Genomic DNA, 20,331 nt, shown 5'->3' on the forward strand with positions numbered 1-20,331 from the left:
AATCTGGGTTACAGTAATTCTCCATTCTTAGTGCATCTCGTGCCTAGTAAAACATAATTCTACTGTACATTTTATCTTTCTGTCTGTAGCACAAACAGTATACCCACATGTTGGGCAAAAGCAAATGCCTTTGATGATAACCATTTCTCATATCAGGTGAGAGCTACTGAGAAGAAAATTGCTATTACGCCAGTAGTTCCTAGAGAAATATACATTTCTGATATTTGCAGGCTTCGTTCCCAGTCATTTATTATTGTGAGTAAAACAATTGGTAAATCAGGTGTCTGCTAGCAGTGTATTAGTCTTCTGCAATGTGCAGCTTGAACAACATATTGTGTAACAGCATATCTCTCCTATGACTCTGGGAAAATCTTCATTCATGCCAAGCTATGTTCTTTACACTTCATCTGTTGAATGTTATTTAACCAAGGTATTTAACCAATATCCATTTCAGAGGTGAACTTTTCATGCATTGTCTACTGAAGTCTAACAAAGTACATCCAAGATCATTTTAATCTTAACGTAACTTACTACTGGCTAAATAATTTACAAATGAAAAATACTTCATTGGGAATGCAGTTCATTAACCTGTTTTTCTATATAAAAAAATATAGAATAAAATGTATATCAATGCTTGTACAGTTAATTTCTTATTAATTGTGTCTAGAAAACAGTATTAAAGTCATAAACATTTCTTCTATTAAAATACAAAGCATCACTTTCTTCTCTGATTTTTGATAGGTAACTTCTTTGGCATTGCTGTTCAAGGATCTCTTTTGCTTCCACCAAATAATAAGCTTATTGAAAGAAACATGCAGTTGCTTTCTCCACACTTATAGCCGTATTTTCCATCCACTTAGCAGAAAAAATTCTGGACAAAGCCAGAATAGTGTGTGTGTGTTGGGGGGGAACCAAAATCGGGGACAGGCTTTAAATATTGTTTTTATAAACTTAGAAAGCTGACAGAAGAACAGCTGTTCCATTAACATGCATTTCTGAAAGAAATGAAGTCTGAAACTCAGATGCTTGTCATTCTTGTGCGACTGTCCTTACTGAGTTACTAGAGAGCCACAAATTTTATGAGGAGCAAGCAATCCAAAAAGTGAGACAAAAACTGGGACATCCTGCAAAACTCTGGGCAAATGAACAGGCATGTTTATTGCTGGTTAAATCAGTTGGGTATCTTCAGTGCTTTTAATTAAATGTCTAGTTTCGCTCAATTGCTAAAAAAGAGCCATGTCTATCTATGAACTATTGTTAGGTTAGTTTTGCTGGAAAAGTATTAAATAAATTGAGTGTGGTCAGTTGCAGTTTCTGTGGATTAACAAATTATTGTACTTTGGAAATGTTTGATGGCAAGTCTTACAGTATATGGCCTTCCAAAGTAACAGGTCATTCCAGTAACCAGACAAAATTCGTTTAAGTTCAGTTAAACAGGTGAATTTCACGTTTGCAGTCCTTGAGGTTTGTTTGATCTCCTTGCTTGTTCTGTCCAACCTTTAGGCCACAGCAGATAGAAATTAAGTCTTGATGATTCCCTGATGCTATTAATAGTGTTTGTAAATAGTTTGTGTGTAATATTGCTGAGTGAACTAATTTGTTCCCAAGCCTTAAGTATAGTAGGAGTCTTTAAGTTATAGTTCCTAGATCTTCGTTCTACATCAGAGCATTTTTTGTTTATTTACTAGTTTTTCTTTTGAAATATTTGGCTCCCTGTTTGTAATTCATTGTGCTAAAACTTCAGTGCTTCAGTCTTTTCAAGATGTGGTTTATTTAATGGAGTAAGTTGGACTGCTTGTCCCATTAACCTTTGATAATTATCCTTGACTTCAGTTATGTAGTTCATCATTCAAAAAGTTTTTTCAATAAATCTGTTCATGTAGTTTTATTTTATTTTTTTAATGCTAACCAATTTTCTTGTGAGTTTCTTTGCTAATATAGTTTGCTCTATTGATGGAGAGACTATCCTGCCACAAGGGCTTTACTGGTGTTGCACTGAATAATATTGAAAGTTATAGTTCATCAAATTTTCTACATCATGAAGCATAAATCAAACCCAAATCTGCTGTCCTATAACAGCAAGAAAAAGTGAAATCCCCAAGTCACCCTTTTCCCACTCAATGCAAGTGCATTGGTTTTCAGCGAACCACAATTTAGAAAGGTACAACTAAATATTATTCATTAAAACAGCACTTTTCAGGATATAGTGTACCTACCACAAGATGTATATTCCCTTAACTATCCCATTTCAGTGATATTAAACTACTTATCTGATTCTAAGTTTGCTTATTAATCAATCAAGATTCGTGGCTGTGGTGTCTCTGCTTACCTACCAACAGCCTGTAGACAAAAGTTTATCTTTCTGTCAAGGCCTTTCTTATGACAGTTCTTCATTTGACACTTCAGTAAAAGTTGACTTAATCTTCCCCTGAACATCTAAATACATCAGAGTTAAAATGTCTATTATGGAAAGCAGGTTTTCTGGTTGTGTAAACTTCTTGCAGAGGGTTTTTTCACAACACAAGGTATCATGTTAACCCTACCCTAATTGGTATTTCTCATGCTAAAAGTAGTTTCTTTAGTTGCTCTTAGTCACATCATCTGCAAGACTCTTATTCAAGTTAGTAAACTGATGGAAAATACCTGTTTACGTGTGTCGGATAATCACTGACAACACAGTTCTTGTGTAGTAATGACTAATGATTTCAGAAAGCTTTTCATTAGCTTTCAAAAAAGGGAAAGAAGGTTTAAAGTTTGTGACTGGATGGACTGTTTCTAAAAGGTTGGCCTTATGAAATTGCCTTTTGCAATGAAAAATATAATGAATCTATGCAAGGAATAGTTATAGCTAATTCTACTAGGGTAGTAGCTACAGCAGAAGAATATTATAGAAATATTTCTGCAGAAGATAATTTTAGAAGTTGTCGCTTAAACTTCTATTCATCCTTCACATAATATAGATTGGACAAGTTTTGACACATTTTTGTAACCATCCTCCTTCAAAGAGGTATCCAGATGTTCAAAAATCTGCTTGAATGTTATGACTTATTTTACAGTGATCTTCATTGAAGAAGGTAGTACAATTGTCTGTAAGAGTACTTAGCATAACAGTAAATAATAAGTCATCACCCTAACAGTAAATCCTTGTCCCTCCTTCTACTAAGAGGAATTTATATACTTTCTTACAATCTTTTATTGTACTGTTATACAATTTTACTTTTTAAAACTATAATATTTAGGTCATAGAAGGACAGCAGCAGCATACTAAATTGAAAAGCATCAGTGAGGGTGACGTGAGCTCAAAGAAAGCTTTGGGCAACATTTACTGTATGTGGGATCCTCATGTATCAGCCAAGGTTCAGTGTAATCCTTGTACTGGAGAAGAGATAATTTATGTAAGGACTGAGGTGCAGCTAATGAAATTTCTGACCAGAAAAGAAAATGCACAAGGTAAGTTAATGCCATATGTTGTAGCATATTGTCCGTAACTTCTACTTTATGATCTGCTGTTAAATCTTCTTAGACACATCTTCAATGACCCAAAAGTGACTTTACATATTTCATGCTTATTTCATCATCAAGGTTTCTTAAATTACATATAGTAGAAGAATCTTAACATTGGCCTTGTCAAACCTAGCTTTTCTAGCAGGCAGCTGACTTTGGGTATCTACCTTTTTTGAGACTATTAATTTTTGGACATTTGATTTCCCATTTAGCATATACATTTATTATGTGACCCAGTGCTGAAGTATCAGTTGACAAGCATTCTTCAGTGGAGCTCACACTAAGTATCTGTTTTTTCTAACTTGTGATGGTCTGTCTTGGGGTCTGCTTCTTGCAGTTTCCTGAGGAGTGTATGTGAGAAAGCGATCTTGTTAGAGGATCCTGACCCGCATATCTCTTTGATATGATTAGCTGGTTCATGCATTTTTCTGTCACTGTGAGTTGTTTAGTCAATGTTATTTAATTTCAGTAACTACTAGAGCAAGTGTTTGATTTTTTGCACACAAATATTTAATCAGCACTTTCCTCTTTCATGAAGCATGACAATTCAGAGGTAGCATTCTTTTATAATTTGACTTGAGTGTTGTGTCGAGTGTATAAAGAATGGAAATGCATTCAAAACAAGTTATTTTCTTTGTCTTGGGAAGCTGTAGACCAGAATTTAAAGTATACACTTCAGGAATGTTGGTCCATCCTTGTTAGATCATTATTTAGGGATTATAATTGTTTGTCTCTTTCGGCTTTTCCCAGTTAGGGGTTGCCACAACGGAACTCCGGTTCGCTAATGATTGGCAGTAGGGTTTTACGTGCTGGCTTGCCGGGCCTAACGCACAACCTTCAACGAAGGAACACCCGTTCACGCATGTCGCCACACAGAAGACGCTCTGAGGATCGAACGGGCAGCGTCTAACTGTGAGGCGACAACGCTACCGCAGCACCACCACCGCAGTTGTTATTTAGGGATTATAATAAGAAAACATAAATTGGGTGTTTGAAGACCATTTTACCACTTGCAAAATAATTTTTTGTCCTCTCTAATCACTAAGTTTTAGAAGCCAATACTGCAGTTGTTGACTTCTGTTCCTGTATTTAACAAATGTTACTGCAATTACTAAACAGTCTTCTTAAAGCTTTTGAGTACTCGGCATCAATGAGGAATTGTGTTTTCCTTAAATATATTCTAGTAACACTTTCCTGCTGGTACCAAGTAGAAATTGATCAATAATGGTGACCAGATCATAAAAAATGTAATTTTAATTTCACCAGGTATGTAAAGTTGTTCTTATTAGACCATTTTGAATCTCGTCCTTGAGCACAGTTACTCTCTCTTAATATGTATGTATAAGTATGTAACACAGTTGTACAGTTATATGCACATGCATAACTAAATAGTAGTTGGGAACAAATTTTGTGACATGTTCTTAGATGTTAAGGGAAACAAGAATTCCCAGAGAAAACCAATGCAAGTTCCACACATAAAAGTCAAGGGCATGATTAAACCATGGACTTCAGAGCTGTAAAGCAGAAGCTTTAAACATTGATCTATGTACTGTGCTAAGATGTCATCTGAATTCAGTTTTAGTCATGAGAGCTTACCCTAGCATCAGTAAGTCTTTGAGGAAATAACTTTCAGTGGGTAATATAGTCCCCTGTCACTCCAGTGGAATCTTTTTGCATTGAATTTTCTAATGTAAAGTTTTCCACATATACTTACACAATTTTAAGTCTTTTGGTTCTCCTACCCATTCATCCAAGTGGGCCGAATGTAGATATTAGCCTGAGAAAGAAATAAGTGACCAGGGGCATTCATGTCTGTGTACATAATTCCATCATCATCTGCCTAGAATGCTCACATTAGACACCTTATAAAAGGATATTTTGATTTCTTAAAAATGGAAGTTACACTTCACATTGAGACCTGCTGAAATTATTCTGTGTAGGCCTGAGAGGTGGTATAAATTCATATAAACGATTGTCCTGATGGTGCTTGCCAGTCAGAATTACTTAATGGAAATAGCTAAATAACAGGGATGCACCAGGATATTGCTAATAGGCAGCATTTAGAAATATCAGTTTTTCACATATTCTTTTTTTTTTTTGTGTAAATTTGTCTTTTTCACTTTGCTGTTTTACATGTTAAGAAATTTGTTTTCTTTTTTCAGCTGTTGGATCTCCAGAAGAGGATGAATTGTATGAAAATGCAATAGTGGAAACCAACTGCATCTACAGTCTGTCAGATGATAAACTCATCCCTGAAGATGACTTCTGGGGAAAGGTACCTCGCTGCAGCATGCTTACACCAAAAGATGTAAGTATTTTAGTGAGCTAAACATGCATTTTTAATGTATCAAGAAATTTTAATAAAAATTAGTGTGGGTGTGTCTTTACTGCTTGTTATCCTGGACTTGAAGGAACATTTCATAACCAAAATATGAACGTGCTGTGAAACTATACTGTAATTGGCAACCCCTGTGCTATGACACTCCCCTCCTTTTCCCTGTGGCCAATGTCACTGCTTGTCATGAAACCCTTTCTTTATGATGATGTCACTATGTTAAGAGCTGCTTTTAGTTAAGCAGTAAGTAGAGTTAATGGAGTACCTGGAAGTTAGTTTTACTGATGGTATGTGCTTTAACTGCTGATTTATGGGATGCTAAGTAGATTCAGTGTTACAGCTGCATGCATATGAAGAGCTGGGTGAGAGGGGTTCATGTACTGGCTTGTCAGGGTGGCTGTCAGTAAGCATTTGAACTGTCTTCTTATACTCACTGGGTCTAATGTCCACATCTTTCTGTTGTTGGTTTTGCTGTTTTAACTTAAAGTGGTCTAACCTTGGACATTCTTGGATTGCAAACTATCTCAGCAGATGATGTTTGACTTCCTCAGCACTGTATTCACTGCATATGGCTTTTTGATATTACGGGACTGATTTGATTCCAAGGTTTTACAGGTTAGTAGTGCAAAGACTTAAGTGATACAGTCTGGCATGCACCAAACGTTCCCAGTCACATACCTTAAACTTAGTAAGGTAATCAAAACCTGAATGACTGGGCAGTTATCAGGTATGTGGTTGTTTCATTTCAGGCACTTGTCTTTCCATTTCCACAAAAAATAAATAAAGTGCTTGATCAGCTAAAGCTCAGTTGTTAGGCTTTTGAGGACTTTAGTAGGTAAGAATATCCTAATTCCAAAACTCAGAACATTCCTTCCTGTAATTATAACAGTTTCGCCCATAATCTGAAACTATGCATAACCCTGAATGTAACGTTTAAGTTTAGTATACTTTCTAAACTTGGAAAAAGAGTACTACCTAGCTTTGTCCAAGTTTAACGGTCTTATTTTTGAGAAAGAGCAGCATTGCTACTTGCTGCACATTATAACTTTAATTGGTGAATACTGTCAATCCATGATGATCTTTAAGTTAGCCATGATGAACACTTTGTAAGACTTCCCACGGTCACAGCAAAATATATCCTTAGAAAGCCAGCATTTCACCTTAGTATTCAATTTTATTTTGCAAGCGTACGTTTTACGTTTTTATAGCAAAGAATAATACAGGAAGTCAGTAATAAAAGCCTGTAAGCACCAAAAAATGAAGAAATATGTTTTCTATTGTAGACATCACAAGATCTAACACTATATTAGGATGACCAGTTGAGGTTGCCTAGCTGAGTTCCTACAGCAACCAAGTTCCCTTGCATTCAAACAGCTGTCTAATGGTCCCTTCACAATCTGCTCAGATCCTGAGGGACATTTTGAGATAAAATCCCTTCTAACCCCTCCCCCCATGCACACACACATTTGAAAAATCATTCCTGTTAACCTACAGCCACATATGTATGCCATACTCACGGAACATCTTAAATCAGTTCCACTTTCAGAAGTAAAGACATTATCATCAGTCAAGGGAAAGAGACCTGTGCTAGATGAGCCATACATTCAAGTTACTTTGCCACTTTTTAAATCTAGGTCTTCATCTATATGTAGACCCATGGGAAGACTTAGCCCATGTGAAGAAGGAAGACGGGCAACATAAGTAGGTCCATTTGCAGCCGTTGTCTTCTGCTGATTCTAGTTCTGATCCCATGTTATACCCTCTACCAATCCACATGTATTTTATGTACGGTACCTGGTATGTTATCACCCAGTCTTTATATGAATAAATTGTATCTTTTTTTAGAGTGAGTACTAAAACAAAGAAGGTCATTATCAGGATCATTGTTGCAGGCGATACAGCATTTATTTTCATTAGTATCAGCTGCAGAGAGCATGTCAGCTCTTTATAGTAATAAGGCTTTCTTCTAAGTGTGAGGACAAGCAGTCTTAAATCACAGCGTACCTTGTGCTGTGGGTCATTTCTTTGTTGCCAGACAAATTCAACAGACAACCTGCTATTTTTCAGTAGTTTGATGGTTTTCACGTCTCCTGTGTTAGCATTAAGAAGTAGAAAACTTTTCTTATTACTGACTCTAGCTTTAAAATTAAATAAGTGCTTTTTGAGAAACAGCTTGGTTATTTGTGCAAAGTATTTCTTATTAGCAGCCCCTAATAAAAAAAATAGCAGCAAGTAGAATCATATATTTTGTATAGAGTATAACACATATAGAGACTCATTAAATGGTTAAGCAGTAACCCATGACTTAGTGTTGGTAATGCTGGATTTACCCACATTTGGTGATGTTTGATCATGATGGTAAAGCCTGAATGATTATCCAATGTAAATTGTAAGTAAATTCAGCATTACCCATTCTTAGAAGTAGGTTACTGCTATTTTACTATGACATTATTTAAGAAAGCAATTGCTTAGCTTTCTTAAATAATGTCTTTTTATAAAGACACTGTAGTGTTCCCCAGCATTCTTCTTCTTTTTCTCATGTACTGTACATGGGTATGGGACTTGTGTTCCCTTGTTTGCACAGTACATCAATGCAGTACAGGGAAGGCAACAGAGGAGAGAGAATCTCTTACTGCCTTTTTTTTAAATCAAGAACATTTGTCATTTATTTTTGCAGAACGTACCTGATTTTGCTCATATTTTGATGTCTTGTAAGCATATGCCGATAGAAAAATCCAGCCGCTCAATGGTATTTCAGCAACTGGACTTTTTTTTCTATTGGTATATACTCTATTTACAACAGGCAGGCTGTTTGGGCTGTCCAATCAGCTTGCATGTTTTTGAATACCAGTGACCTGTTATTCAGTAATTGTATTTATTACACGTGCAGATGTGCTCATGCAGAACATTTGTTTTATCTTTAGATCTTATGGCATACAGATGCTCACACACAAGATGTAGCACATCTGTGAGGTTTGTGTGCCTTAAAATGTAAAGATAAAAACATCTCCTTATCAAGCATAGTTGGACAGGTTAAAAGTACAGCTTTATAATTATTTTTTGTAATTGATGGTGTGTAGCTTGGGGCCCTGGAGGGTGTTGGGGAGATCAATTTTAATAGGTCTTTGAAAAATATGAACTAAAATGGTAGCTGAGATTGGATGCTGGTTAACCCTAACCTTGAATGATCATATTTCTGGAGTACTCCACTATCTTTGGTTTTATTTACTTCTTTATTAATAGCATATTTTGTACATAGTTTTTATTTTCTATTTTTAGATATTTATACTTTTTGTCTAAGCATGGTCTCTAGAAGTTAAAGCATTTTCTTATGTTTTTAATTTCATTTAGATACTTAATGAATTTTCTGTTTTCACTGGTTGTATGGCATGTCACCTGATAAATTGTTTTAATGCAAGTTTAGTTTTAGAAAAGTCTCATGTGTTAGAGATAAAGCACTAAACCTGTGTATTCATCATTGAAAATATATTTTTTCATTCTTGCTGTAGCTTGTGAGCTTTTTGCCATATTATGTTCCCTTTGTATACTGGAATGAAGCTGCAACTTTGATCCATGTTCAGCTATTGTCACAGATGCTGGAAAAGCAAACAAGGAGTGAGAAAAAAAAATGATATGGCTGGATTGTCTTCACCTATTTTTGGAATGGATGGATGGGAGGGAGATGTCCTGGAGTGACTTTGTGGTCTATTCTGGCAGCTGTAGTTATGTCCTGGTAGTGTTGTGGAGGGGAAATGTAGGTGAGACGCCAGTGCAGAGGTGAGGATGTCTTTCTTACCATGTTCAGATGTTATACATCACATATGTCTAGGCAAGGTAAAGCAAACCATTTCCCCTGCAAGTTTACTTGTTGACCTTGCATGATAACCCCTCGAGTCTGTCTCTGTTCATTGGACAATGCATAGCGCAGTAAGCTTGAGGCTTTCTTCACTGCAAAATGAGGACTCACCTAGTAGATGCTCCAGAGTGCATCTTTTTTTTTAAAGAAACATCTTTATTAAATTATCACATAGGACATAGACAATCATACAGTTATATAAATGTAAACAAAACTGTGTTCACATAATTGTAGTTGCAAACATTATACATCACTTGTCTGACTGACAATGACTGGATAGATATTACCTGACTCATTTAAATCCTGCATTCTTTTAAACCTTGTTCCTCCTCTGTATGTATTGTTCCCACAATTCCCAGTTTTCTATGTAATTTGCTCCTACCCTTTTCTAAAGATCCCAAGTCCAGTTGTTTTATCTCTGTTGCTATATTTACTACTTCTGGTAAAATTGGTTTATACTTTGATTTCCATTTTCTAGTAACTGCTTTTTTGACAGCCACCATAATTAGACATAGCAAGGCCTTACTATGTCAAGGCATTTCCGATTCTGTATCATAGCTCAAAAAAATAATTTCCTTACTTACACAAATTTGCTCACCCAGTATCTTTGACAGAGCAGTCTGCGGGGAATCTTCAACGTCTGCCACCTCATCACAGTCCCAGAAAATGTTACCAGTTACCTCTTTCTTCCCCATCATATCTCCAACATTTGCAGTCTACCTTAGCAAAAATTCTTTGGCATCTACTTTGGGTATAAAAATATCTATGTAAACACTTCCAAGGAAAATCCCAAGTCTTCTCCACTCTGTTGTATATTTGAGAGACGTACATAACCCCCCCAATTGTTTATTTATGAATTGCTTATCCAATCCTTTGTAACCTCCTCTGATTATTATTGTTGTTGTCCAGTATTCTGTATGCTGCACTAATATTCCTTTTTTAACCTCGGTTTCTAATCTAGATTCTACAGTGCTGCTTTTCATTTAGAATCCCCCTATTTATTTCTCTCTGCTTATACTCTGATATCAATCCTTGATAGGGAAGGCAGTCTCTGTCTCGCAGTTCAAATAAATTCATGGCCACTTCCCATTCTGTTACCTTTCTCTCTCAGATTATTTGCTCCCAATATCTTGGTTCTTTTGCCATTTTTCTCCAGTAAATTCCAGCCCCTTCTTGCCTATTCTCTGTATCCCTAATTGCAGTCATCCCTATCGGCAGAATCTCCTTTCTCCAGTCCAATGTTGGCTTAGTTCTTAGAATACTTTGTGCTACTTTATAATATTCTACATGGTTCTTGTTATTCTCCTTAAGTATTTGCGTCCAAAATCCCAGTCTCTCCTTGTTTCTTGAGATTTCCCCCTGTTTCTTCATCATCATCCCTTTCCACTTTGAATTATAAGTTTTTGCTTGTGCTATGTATACAAGCCTTAACTGTGTAGCTCTGAAATACCTCTTCAAACCGGGTAATCCCAAACCGCCTTGTTCAGTTGGAAGAATCAGCTTGTCATACTTAACTCTTGCCATCTTCCCCTCCCAGATAAATTAATTCAACTCTCTTAATTGCTATCCAGAACTTCTCCTCTGCTTGATAAAAAATATGCCTGAAACTAAAGGGACTATAATCATTTTAACTGCTGTCTTGCTATCCATATCCATGTAACAGAGCTTCCAATTTCTCAGTTTTTGTATTACCTTTTTTTCAGTCTCTTCTCGCATATCCTTAGCTGCCACACCAGAATCTTTTTTAATCCATACTCCTAAGTACATCTTATTTACACACAAATATGGATATTGCTGAACCAATTTGTATATGGGCACATAATTTACAGCTATTTCCTTTGTTTTAGCTTCGTTAATTTTGTATCCTGAAAAGGTATGAAACTGCTGTTTATGTTAATATATTTTGATTACTTTTCTGTGAAGGTAAATTTTCCTATTTCACAAGTGATAATTCAATAAAGGTGATTGGGGAAAAAAGTGTTCCACAACATTGAAATGCCATTTTCTGGTTTCATCAGGTATAACAAAACTCATCTGCAAATAGAGCCAGCTTTTCTTGACTACCATACCAATTATATCCTTGAATTTCTGAGTCTCTTAATTTATTTGCCAATGGTTCTAAATATAATACAAATAACACAAGGGAAAGAGGACAGCCCTCGTTCTTCTGCTCATACAGAAATTGTCAGAGAGGAACCCCCACCCACTTTAATTTTCGTCTGTGATCCCTCATACATCCTTCTAATCAACCTTATAACTTTATCAGGGAATGCAAATGCTTCCATTTCCCTGCTCATAAACTCCTAGCTTATACTCTGTCAAATGCTTTCTCTGCATCAAAACCCACCAACAACAATAGTATTTTTCTTTCTGGGTCATCGATGTTCTGTTAATGTCAAATGTTCGTCTCCCCCTCCACAAAACCAAATTGATCCATGTCTATAAATTTTGGCATCATCTTTGCCATTCTTTTAGCCATTATAGGCATACACTTTATAATCATGATATAGTATTGAAATGGGCCTGTATGAAGCTGGGTCTGATGGGTCTTTTACCCTCTTTAGGTATTACAGCCACCACCTCTTTCTTCCAGGAAATTGGTGCTTCTGTTCCTCTTAAAATACTTTAAACAAAACCATCCAGATCTTCATCATTTTTTCTCTTAGCTTCCAAACTTAAACAGGAATACCATCTAGTTCTGGGGAATTTCCTGTTGATTGTTTGTACATCACTATTTTTATCTCATCTTCTCTTATCCTAACTGTTAGTAATTGAGCCTCGTCAACCTCTAACCTTGGAAAATTTAATTCTTCCATAGAACATTTCCATTTGCACCTTTTCTTGATCTCCATATTTTTCTGCTTTGTATAGACTTTAATAAAATTTCTGAAATATTCTTAGTTCCTCTACAAGAGCTCTTGTTTTCTTCCTTGATGTTCATCGTGTGACACTGCTGCAGTCATTACACTTGGGTTATTCTGCCGTCAGGCGGTTCCCCAGTCGGCCTGAGTTCCAAAGTCTTGGTCCGGCGTCGGTTGCTGTCGCTTCTTCCCTGACGTCAGTGCGCCAGGGGGATATAAGATGCAGCCGACGCCATTTTCTTCAGTCTTTCTTGCCGCATGGTGCCCGAAGCAGAAGCAGTTCGCCAGTGCCAGTCGGCTGACTCCTGAGATTTTCATTCCGAATCCAGAACCGAAGTCTTCTAAAACCCTGTTGGGGAAACTTTTTCTTGCCTCAGACCGATGTCAGTAAAAGTTAATTTTATTTCTTGTGGGAAGCAAATATCTCATAAGGATTTCCACTCCTACTGTATCCCATGCCTAGGCCCAGACCACGACGTCACTGGTTGTCGGTTTTGTGCTAGGTTTAACAAGAGCACTATTAAACGTCGGTTTGATTTTACTCGACATTATTTTGGCAGAAAATTTAATTACACCATGCCGTTGGAACTTCCGACTACCGGAATTCATAAAAAGCGCAAGGACAAGGACAGGCATCCGAGGCCCAAGACTGACGACGAGCCCTCTTCTAGGCTGGTCGCCAGTTCTCCGGTTTTCAGCGAGGCACCTACGCAGCCCCTGATGACCGCTACAATAGAACCACAGACCGCCTCCGACTCCCACGTGGAGATGGCTGGGCCTTCGGACGCTCTTGGTATTCAGATTACTGAACTTAATCCTACAGAGGGAACCAAAGTAGCTGAACACTCCACAACTTCAGAGGGCATTTTCAGACCTACCCAGTTAACCATTAAACCCTCTGTTAAGTCTAAGCCTCCCTTAAAAGCAAAGAAACAGACACAGCAATTTCTAGGGCAGGCTTCCATGCCTAAGAAACAAATGCTAAAAATGGCCGAAGACCTAATCAACCTGATCAGAGGGTCCCAACCCCCTCCAGATAAAAGGCCCAGACAAGATGCAGACTATGAATCTTCAGACCAGGTGTCTATTTCCTCTGACTCATCCTCAGACCTAGGATATTCCTTACCCCCTTATGAGGATTCTGATGCTGGGGAATCGATTCCTTCAGCCTCTCCGCCTGAGGACTACTCCTTTGGGGAGACCTTACATACCATGAGGGAACATTTCCACTGGGAAGGCCAGGATTACTCAGAATCCAAGAAAAGGCTCAGAGACTTCCTTTTATTCCTCAACACAGACCCCTTCCTATTCCGCTAGTGTTAGATATTGTAGATGATGTATACACTGAATCCAGCTTAAACCCTGACTCCTTACCACCAGCCCCAGTTAAGCCAGATAGATATTAGAGTCCCTGACTCTCACAAATTTCTATACAAAAGCCCTGTTGCTGACCCTGAAACTATTTCTTAGGGACCCAAAGGGATTAAGGCCTCATCAGCTAAAAACACAGTCCCCTCTGACAGAGATTACAGAGCATTAGACAGATGGGGCAAGAAAATTTATACATCTGCAACTTTAGCCATGAGAGCCTTGAATTGCCAGTTTCACATGCTAAAATATCAACAATTTTTAATGTCTCAGTTGAAACAAAAGATGCTTCCAGATTCAGATCCTCCTAATTCGAAAGAAATGCAGGAATCTGAAGTAGGAGATTCATTTGTCTGCAACCTGTGGGTTATGGATCCGATATCGGATCCGAACCGGCATGGTTTACCAGCTATGGATCCAAGCTCTCAGCTCCTCCCCTCACCCATAATGCCCTGTTCTACCCTCATGACCCCAGATCTCGTTTGCCGCGCATGGTGAACAGATTGTGTTTTTCCAGCTCTCCAGCTAAGTGAAATTTCTAGTCTTAAAGTGCTTAATTTTGAAAGTTTTGTGTGAAAGTTGTGTGAAAGTGTAGGTTTCCCTCATATTATTATACTTTTAGTCTTTAAAATTTATTTTTACTATCCCTCCCCTCGCTGGTAGCGTAGTGTGTGTTTGGGCCTGTTGAGTGGTTTTGTTACTTTACTTTAACTAGTTTTAGTAACCTTGTTTGTTTGCTTTTGGGATGTCTGAGCAGCCCAAAGCTGTAGTTTCAAAGTGCTCCGAGTGTGGCCATAAGCTTTCCCCAGCTGATGGCCACACTCGGTGTGTTAGATGCCTGGGGGTTGAACACCTCACATCTGGATGTTCCATTTGTGCAGGGTTCAACCCCAGGGCATTGAAGGAGCGGAGGTCCAAGCTTGTCTTGGCGGGTCTTTTGCCGGCGGACTCGGCTCTGGCCTCCGCTCCTTCGGGGGTAACTGTTACCACGGTTGTCCCCTCTCCGGCTCCCCCTCCTCCTCCTGGGACTCAACCTCCCTGTAGTGGTTCGGAGGAGAGGGAAGCTAGGAAGAAGGACCGGAGGGAGAAGCACCATAAGCGGCGGGCCGAGACCTCTGTTTCGCCCCACCAGCCAAGCGGGCTTCTCCCGGCCTCCTTGTCTGCTGGCTCTCCCTCCTCGCCCGGTCTCCAGCGTGTTTTTCACCGGGACCTGAGGAGGAGGAGACCCGATCTCCATCGAGGCTATCGAGGAGGCACTCAAGGCCTACCTCGGTAGCCTCATCGAGATCAACTTATAGCCTGTCGGACGCTGATCTGGACCGGATGATGAGAAGGTTCATCCAGGCCCAGATGCAGATGGGAGTGCTCTTGCCTCCCCCCCCTCTGGGGGGAGCTCGACCCCTTTTTTCAAGCCAATTGCTCCTTCTCCGACCCGCTACCCGGGTTCGGAGCAGTTGGAGCCGAGCAGCTTCGGAGCCGGGGGTGGGTCGGCACCGATAGTACTTGGTACTTCGGATCCGACCCTGCCCTCGAGTGCATCGGATCCGACCTCTCGGAGCCTGGATCCGAGCTTCGGATCCGGGGGGATCAGTGCTCCTTCGGCGCCGTCTGTGTCAGAGCACCACTGTCCCTTCGGATCCGAGCGCTTCGGTGCCGGCTCCGATCCACTCCTCGGATCCGAGGGGGAGCCGATTGTCGGATCCTTTGGTCGAAGTCGGCTCCCCTTCGGCTTTTGATGTAGTGGAGAGGGCCCTGTTGAGGGTCTCCGGACCCCCGGCACTTGTTTCGGCTCCGTCCCGTGCTCCCTCTGCACTGGGTCAGGCTTCCACCATCCGGCCCTTGGGACAGCCCGCTCCTGTGCCCCAAGCTGTTCCCCTGGAACAGGTTACTGTTTGCGAGGAGTCCTCTGACAGCCCCCAGAGGATGTTCCTCAGAAGCATACGTGCAAAAGGAGGCACATTGACTCCCGAGTCTCTCACGGAAGACACGGATTTGGAGGAAGGGGAAGGCTCCCCACGGTCACCCCCCCGAGGATGTCTCATTTGGAGACATCATGGAAATGCTCCGATAAGGTGGTCTGGCCCCAAGTCTTCCTCGGACGAGTCCGTGTTCTTGGCGGCATTTGCAGCGGGCCCCTCTACGTCTTAGGTGTCCCTCCTGCCGACCCCCTGGTGGACCTCATTACCACCAGGGCATGGAAGGAACCGGACACCGTGGAGCCAATCCCTAAAAGGCCCGACCGGATCCTCAGTCCCCCGGCTGACCGTGCCCATTGGAGTAAGGGGCCTCCGGTAGATGCCATGTTGACGGGCGGCCACCAAGAGGGAACTTGCTCAGGAGAGTCCCTCAGTCCATCCCCCGAGCAAGGAGTCTCGGATGATGGACCGCTTGGGGAAGCGGATCTTTAGTTCAGCGACCTTCTCGGTAAGGGCGCTGAACTATCTGGCACATGTGATTAGGATGCAGCGCGATCTTATTAAAGAATACGCTGCATCCCCCCCAGAGTCCATGTCGGAGGAGGACAAAGTGCTGCACTCCACCCGCATGGCCACTCTCAGGTCCGTTACCAATACCTCTATGCGGCTACTCTCCCATGCTACGGAAGGCGCCGCTAGAGCCGCAGGGGCAGGTCTAGTTACTAGACGTCAGGCCTGGCTCCGTCATTGTGATTTCTCAGAGCCCTTCAAAGCGTCATTTGCGAACGCCCCCTTCGATGGTTCTGCCCTCTTTGGCAAAACTGTTCGCGACACTTTGACCCAGAGCGAGAAGGACGGGAAGACGCTGTCTGCCGTCGGAATCCGCTTCTCTGCACCCCAGAGGCCCTATTCTAGGAACCAAAAGGGTCAGAAGAAGATGTGGTTCCGGAAGTCGCAGCAATCCCAGCCTGCTCCGGGCAACCAGTCCTTCCGTGGCAGAGGAGGACGCCGCCCTAGAGGCAGAGGGGCTCCCAGGAACTTCGGGTCCAGAGAACCCTTCTCTGAACGGCCCGCGCAGCAACCCTGAGGGGTTGCCCGGCTGCTCCACACTGGAGGCAGTCGGGGGACGTTTTTCGGAGCACCTAGCGGCATGGGAGTCCATAACATCAGACCGCTGGGTTCTCCAGATCATATCCAGAGGATACCGTATCCCCTTTCGTCACTTGCCAAAATTGAAGTCCCTCCCCGACGTTCCACCCGGTCAATGGGAGGCCGCTTTGGCAGAAATTGGCCATCTGCTAAAGAAAAGAGCCATCCAGCCCGTCCCCCCAGACCAGATCGGATCAGGGTTCTACTCCAGGTTCTTTTTAGTGCCAAAAAAGACGGGGGATCTAAGACCAATTTTAGACCTTTCTCTTGAACCTGGTAGTTCCCAAGGAGAAGTTCCGAATGGTCACTCTGCAGTCTATTCTCCCCCTTCTGGGAGAAAATCACTGGATGTGCTCCATAGACCTCAAGGATGCGTACTACCATATACTAATGGACAGGCGCTCCAGGAGGTTTCTCCGCTTCCGGCTGGGAGCCAGTCACTACCAGTTCCGGGTCCTTCCCTTTGGTCTCACCACAGCCCCCAGGGTGTTCACCAAAGTATTAGCAGTGGTAGCGGCCTACCTGGACGACTGGCTCCTTACCGCCCCAACAAGGCATCTACTACTATTGGCGCGAGACTCCTTGCTCCATCTTGCTCCCCGTCTGGGCATCACTATAAACACAAAAAAATCCAACCTAGCACCCACGCAGTTCATAGATTTTATAGGTGCCAGGTTAGACACAAGGAGTTTAAAAGCCTTCCTCACTGCGGACAGAGTTCAAAATCTGCAACTCCAGGTGCGGGCCATTCTCCACTCAAGCTCAGTTCTGGCGGAGTTGGTCCTGAGGGCTCTAGGGTCCATGGCGGCTTCTATAGCACTTCTTCCTCTCGCCAGGTTCAATATGCATCCTCCAGTGGACACTCCTAGTACAGTGGTCGATCTTGCTCTTCCTATGCATCATCCCATTGCGATCAGCAAGGCTTGCAAGCGGTCCCTCCTGTGGTGGCTTCACTCTCCAGATCTCCACGGAGGCCGCCCATTTTGTGCTTTTCCCCCTCTCGCCACGGTGACCACGGACGCCCCGCCTCGGGTGGGGGCATTTTGCAGGCCGGACCGTCCAAGGCACGTGGAACGATTCAGAGACCTTACTGCATATCAACGTTCTAGAGATGAGAGCAGTGCTCTTAGCGTTGCTAGCACTTCAGGCCTTTCTTCCCTTGGGAACAATTGCGATTCAATCGGACAACATGTCGGTTGTCTGGTATATCAACAAGCAAGGAGGAACCAGGTCTTACCCTCTTTGTCGAGAAGCCATGAGAGTTTGGGAATGGGCAATCTCCACCAACCGCTTTTTCATAGCAACGCACATTCCGGGTCGGTCCAACATCCTGGCGGACAAGCTCAGTCGCACCATTCTCACCCCTTACGAGTGGTCTCTCAATACTCAAGTAGCGGAACGCATATTCGCACGGTGGGAAACTCCTTGTGATCTTTTTGCCTCTCCCTCAAACACCAAGTGCGACAGTTTTTTCGCTCTGATACCTCCTCCAGGAGGTTCCCCAAGAGATGCTCTGGTGCATGCTTGGCCACCCGGTCTTCTTTATGCTTATCCCCCCTTGCCTCTGATGCTCCAAGTTCTTCAGAAAGCCTCTCGGTTGGGGTGCAGAATGATTCTCATTGCTCCGTTTTGGCCTCGACAGATCTGGTTCCCCTTCCTAAGGTCTCACTCTGTGAATCCTTCTTGGATTCTAGATCCCATTCCGGATCTGATATCTCATCCATCCCGCTTATCTCCTCCGAACCTGGACAACCTGAAGCTGACCGCTTGGCTGCTCCAGTTCCACTCTTGATCAGGACTCCCGGTATTTCGTCCCCTGTTAAGGCGATCCTGGTGGCAGCTCATAAACCATCCACTAGGAAAGTCTACCGTAGCAAGTGTAAACGGTTTTCTTTGTGGGCGGAGAGGCAAGGCCTAAACCCCTTCACAGTTCCTCTCCCTTTGGTGCTTGATTTCTTAACCACTCTTTTTAACGATGGTGCCAGCAGTTCCACGGTCAAAGTACAACTTGCGGCAATTTCACATTATCACATTGGTCATGACTGCAATCCACTGATGTCGGCCAAGTTGTGTAAAATTTTCCTTAAAGGTACTTTTCTTCTCAGGCCCCCTGTAAAACAAGCGGTTTCTCCTTGGGACCTTTCCTTAGTTCTCCAGGCCTTGACCGCCCCCCCTTTCGAACCGGCGGCTACGGTAGATCTGAAATTCTTGTCGTTCAAGATTGCCTTCTTAGTAGCCATTACTTCGGCCAAGAGAGTTTCAGAGCTCCAAGCATTATCAGCTAAACCTCCTTACTTGGTCTTTCATCCGGACCGTGTTTACCTCAGGACCAACCCGTCCTTTCTTCCTAAAGTAGCTTCTGAAGCAAACATTAATCAATCCATTAACCTCCCTGTTTTCTTTCCTAAATATGAAAACAAAGGTGAATACAAGCTTCACTCCTTAGATGTTCACAGGCAACTTAGATTTTATCTAAACAGGACGGCTGGTCATAGGCAATCCGACCAGTTGTTCATTTCCTTTGCTAAATTTAATTTGGGCAAACCAATTTCTAAAGTCTCACTATCTCGCTGGATTTCACAATGTATCTTATTGGCTTATCAAGCTTCAGGAAGGCCCGCACCAGAGGGTGTACATGCCCATTCAACCCAGTCATTCTCTACCTCAGCAACCTTTAAGGCTAGGATTCCTATAGATGATATTTGTGCAGCAGCCACGTGGGCTTCATCTCATACTTTTATTTCCCACTACAAGTTGGATCTTGCATCTAGGGGTAGAGCATCCTTTGGCTCCACGGTGCTCCGGAATATCCTTCCATGATGGCCGCCCAAGATTCAGGTAGCTGGGGACTCTGTCCCACAGGTTGCAGACAAACGAATCTCCTACTTCAGATTTGGAAGTTATGTACTCACCATAACGTTCCATCTGAGTAGGTGTATTCATTTGTCTGCAACCATCCCGCCCTCCTATCCCCCTGGCCTTTCAGTTTCCTGCATATGTTGTGTTACCCTTTTCAGGGTGTTCTTGCTTTTGGCAAACTCGATCTGAGGTCATGAGGGTAGAGCAGGGCATTATGGGTGAGGGGAGGAGCTGAGAGCTTGGATCCATAGCTGGTAAACCATGCCGGTTCGGATCCAATATCGGATCCATAACCCACAGGTTGCAGACAAATGAATACACCTACTCAGATGGAACGTTATGGTGAGTACATAACTTCTAATTTATTGCATGCAGCTGAACAAGTGGGAAAACATACTTTGCAATGTGGTTTTGATTCCATAGAGGCCTCCTGCAGAGCAGCAGTTACAGGCTCTGTCATTAGAAGGCATGCTTGGTTAAAAG

At 42.0% G+C, this 20,331-nt stretch overlaps 1 protein-coding gene across 9 annotated transcripts in view; it reads left to right on the top strand.

Moving 5' to 3' along the window:
- Positions 1 to 20,331, top strand: part of SVIL (supervillin) — a gene marked incomplete in the record, with an annotated part of 2,930,183 nt that overhangs the window by 2,414,175 nt on the left and 495,677 nt on the right. For all 9 annotated transcript variants that reach the window (XM_044066681.1, XM_044066680.1, XM_044066686.1 and 6 more), the window contains 1 exon segment: positions 5,667 to 5,812. In XM_044066681.1, coding sequence (XP_043922616.1) covers positions 5,667 to 5,812 — 146 coding nt within the window.

This window comes from Protopterus annectens, chromosome 3.part1 (genome assembly GCF_019279795.1).
Source record: "Protopterus annectens isolate FY-2018-M chromosome 3.part1, PAN1.0, whole genome shotgun sequence".
Classification (NCBI taxonomy): domain Eukaryota; kingdom Metazoa; phylum Chordata; order Ceratodontiformes; family Protopteridae; genus Protopterus; species Protopterus annectens.